Source organism: Orycteropus afer, unplaced genomic scaffold, assembly GCF_000298275.1.
Source record: "Orycteropus afer afer isolate SDZICR_OR568_19922 unplaced genomic scaffold, OryAfe1.0 scaffold00255, whole genome shotgun sequence".
NCBI classification, from domain to species: domain Eukaryota; kingdom Metazoa; phylum Chordata; class Mammalia; order Tubulidentata; family Orycteropodidae; genus Orycteropus; species Orycteropus afer.
In genome coordinates this window covers 1,458,153-1,462,359 of record NW_006921842.1, presented here as the reverse complement: position 1 = coordinate 1,462,359, position 4,207 = coordinate 1,458,153, and the positions used below count along the sequence as shown (strand labels likewise).

The 4,207-nt window shown below is 36.9% G+C and overlaps 1 protein-coding gene across 1 annotated transcript in view; it reads left to right on the top strand.

Annotated features, from left to right (window-relative positions):
- Positions 1–4,207, top strand: part of TDP2 (tyrosyl-DNA phosphodiesterase 2) — a 19,832-nt gene that overhangs the window by 7,502 nt on the left and 8,123 nt on the right. The window contains exon 5 of the mRNA XM_007949868.2: positions 2,747–2,865. Coding sequence (XP_007948059.2) covers positions 2,747–2,865 — 119 coding nt within the window. The remainder of the gene's footprint in view (positions 1–2,746; positions 2,866–4,207) is intronic.

Below are 4,207 nucleotides of genomic sequence, written 5' to 3'. Positions count from 1 at the left end.
CATACGAGACAAAGAAGGACATTATATAATGATTAAAGGATCAATTGAACATGAAGATGTAACCATAATAAATATCTGTGGACCCAATGAAAGAGCCCCAAAGTACATAAATCAGACTTTAAAAGAGTTGAAAAGCCAAATAGGTGACTCCACAGTCATAGTGGAAGACTTTAATGCACCAAAATTGTTAAGGAGAATGTCTGTCTTGCTCTTTCTTCCTTTATGGAACTTATTTTCTGCATTCTCTTGGGAATATTTTTTTGCTTTTCTCCTACTTTGGATTTCTTGTTTTCTGACTCTCATATTTTCTTCCTCTTTGGTTTACTTCTTTGTTTTATTGAAGGACATTCTCTAATCACACATCTAGCATTATAAGTGTGATTAATACCGCTAGATAGGCCACTTGAAAATGATAAAATATTTTACCACAATAAAAGAAATAGTTGCATAGTTGGTGAAGTTTTGAATCCTAGCATGCTTAAAATGCCTGTGCTCTTCCTTCATACTTGGTTTATAGTTGGCTGGGCTTACCTTTCTAGGCAGAAGATCGTTTCCCTCGCATTGTTGAAGGTATTATTTCAGTGTATCTTAGTTTCGGCTACTGATTATGGGAAGTCTGATGCTATTCTAATTCTTCTCTCCCCAGCCCCCACATCCCCAAAGCTTTGAGGGCTGTCTTTTTAACCCTAGTGTTCTTTAGGACTCCCCACCCTACCCCCCGCCTCCATTTATTGTGCACTTCATAGGGATTTCCAGTCTGGAGGCTTGTAACATTCAGTTCTGGAAAATTCTTTCTTCCTGCTTGCTTGTGTACCTACTATCATTTTTCAAGCTTACCTGCTTTCTTCCTTCCCCTTTCCTTTCCTTTCCTTCCATTGCATCTCCCCTCCCTGTCTCTTTTCCCTCCTTTCTCCTTCCTCATTTTCCTCCCTTCTCTTCCTTTCTCTTCTTTCTTTCTCTCTGTTCCTCCTTTCCTCCCTCTTTTCCTTCTTTTATATCTCACCCCTCCTTCTGGAATTCTTTCTCAAATGTTAAAACTCCTTGATTGATCCTTTAATTTTCATGTTTTTTCTGCTATTTTCTCATCTTTTTGACTGTCCTACTTTCTTGGCAACTGTCTTGACTTTTAGGTATTATTTTAATTGTTTAAGTCTCTTTCTACTGAATGGCTCTTTTTAATGGATACAGTACTGGTAGTCCCTGACTTGTGATGGGGTTCCGTTTCTATGACTCCATCATAAGTCAGTCCTGATAGAAATCAAATACCTTTTTTTCTTTTTAAGTTTTCATTGTTATTTTGTTGTGAGTATCTTTATAAATCTGATCTTCATTTGTCTCTATGGGTTGGCATAAGAATGACAACATCTGTAAGTTACACACTGCAACATTGTATGTAGTACACATATCACTAAGGATAAGATGTACAAAAATGTGTAGTTCAATGCGTTGTAACTCAGGGACCACCTATATCTTACCTTTTGAAGACGTCAAGCTTTGTTTGTTTTAGGTTTTAATCTCTCCCTGCATTATTTTTTATTTCCTTTTTTTGTTTGTTTGTTTTGGTGACTCTTTTTTATGTTAGGCTTGTTACTTAAATGTGTAGGGGTCCAGGCACTAAAAAGCTGATCACAATTCCGTATCCCTGAGCTGAGCTACTTAGGATATACCTCATTACAAGGGACTGACTGTGGAATAAACTGCTTATTCATTGTATATTGTCAGTATGTCAGTACACATGCCTTTAATCTGAGGCCATTCACTTTCTCTAAGTTCTTTCTGCTGGACAGAATACTGGACCTTAAGCTTAGTTTTCCTACCTTCTGGAAGCAGATCCCAGGAGGGGAGATGAGCCTTCCTCTCTTAGTAGACACACTTTCACTTAACCCCTGTTTTCAGTTCCATATCTCAGCCCATCCCCATGTATCCCCTCCACCAACAAACATACCCTTTACAAAAGCAGCTAGTGACTCTGTTTAGAGTCTCTAAAATTCAATTTCTCTATGTACCTCTAATCTCCAATTGAGTAGAGGAGTGATCCCTAGCTATATGGGGTTGGGGTGGAGACCAGGAGGTGTTTAGCACCACACCTGGACCTTAAACTAGCCATCTCTGTTGTTTGTCCAACACCTTACTTCTACCATTTGTAGTGCTTTTGTGTTGGAGTGCTAAGTATTTGCTGGCTTTTGTGCAGCAAGTCTGATAGCTTCCTGTTGGTTGTCTTCTGCTACAGGTACCAAGTGATTTCCTCAGTTTTCATTACCCAGTTTACCTTCTGTTTTCTGAATAGTTGTTGAAAGCTTTCATTTACCACTTTCTGGTTCTCTTCTTCCTTTCTTGCAGTTTTATACCTTTTTAAAAATTTTTATTCATTTATTAACATTTTTATGGTGCTTCCAGAGTGAGTAGAAGTAAATCCATGTTGGTTTGCTTCAGTTCAAGTCTCACTTGTAACTTGTCTTGGAGAAATTTCTCAAATTTTCTGGTTTGATAGATATTTGGTAACTTGTCACTTAGGTCAGTTTATTCTTATTTTTATATTTCTTTCATTCTTTCAGTTGAATTTGAAGAGGGGGTACGTAAGCTATGGAGTCAGTTGACCATCTTTATTTACTTCAAAGGTTTAGATCCATTTAAATACCTGTATACATTTGTTGTAAAAACTTTAGAAGGGAACTTGTGATAAACTAAAAATACCCTAAGCATATTTTCTTTCCCAGCCTAAATTCTTTTCTACAACCATTTGAAGGTAATGAAGAAGGATATTTCACGGCTATCATGTTGAAGAAATCAAGAGTAAAATTAAAAAGCCAAGAGATTATTCCTTTTCCAAGTACCAAAATGATGAGAAACCTTTTGTGTGTGCATGTAAGTCATTTTTTAAAATTACCTTTTTAAAAAAGAATTGACTCATTTTTATTGTTCTCTGGTGGTGTGGTGGGGTGTTTTTGTTTATCCCCTGCTCATCATTTACAGATTCTTTTCAATAATCTTTGTAAATACATAATTTTAAAATACAGATAAACTTGTTAAAATAGAATTCTTGATCCATTATCTGGTTTCCTAAGAATATTTAACAACTTGCTAACATTGTACATTTACTTTTTAATGTTTTTACCATCTGCTCTGTACATGGTACTCTGCTGTACTTTGTGAGGCTTACCAAAATTATTCACATAGATCTTGTCTCGTAAAATTTATGGATTAGTAAGAGAAACATTGTACATACAATAACTAAAATAAAGGAGAGGCATGAGTATTCCAGGAGAGGTATAAGTGATGTGCTGTGGAAATTTAGAGAGGGAAGGATGACATTTAGCCAGAATTGTTTAGTGAAGATTTCATGAAGGGAATGGTATTTGAGTTGGGCTCTGGAAAATCGGTAAGATTTAGACATTAGAATCTGGAGAGGCGGAACAGTCCAGATGAAGGAACCACTATGAGCAAACTTCTGCAATTTAGAACAAGCAGGGTATTTACGTGTATGAATGAGCATTCTGTTCATTTGGGGGTAGAAAACATGAAAGGAAGGATATGATGTGACAGGAAATTAGGAAAGTAGGCTGGATCCAAATTATAGAAGGGCATATATGCCCAATGTGAAAGAATTTGGACTTGACTCTTTGGATAATTAATTACATAATAAATATGTAACCTGGATGATTAATTACAGGTTTATCATTATTAACTAATGACATTGTTGGTGCCTTAATGGTAAATGATTCTCATTCATTACACTAACATTTTTTGAGTACCTATGTAACAAGCTCTTGATAATACAGTAATACATAAAAACCAGTTGCCACTGAGTCACTTCTGACTCATGGTATCCTGTGTGTGTCAAAGTAGAACTATGATCCACAGGGTTTTCAATAGCTTATTTTTCCAAAGTAGATATCATGTCTACTTTCAGAGGCCTCTCTGGTTTGAATCCAGCCTTTCTGTTAGCAGGTTAGTAGCTGAGCACATTAACTGTCTTAACTGTTTGCACCACCCACCAACTCCATAATAATAAATACAAAACTTCGTGTACAAATGACTCTTAGTAGGGGAGAAATAAGTGTGCTGTAATTCAGTCTGTTGTTGTTGTTGTTAAGTGCTGTCGAGTCATTTCTGACTCATAGCGACCCCATGCACAGCAGAACGAAACACTGCCCGATCCCGCGCCAGCCCCACAATCCCTGCTATACTTGAGCCCATCATCGCAGCC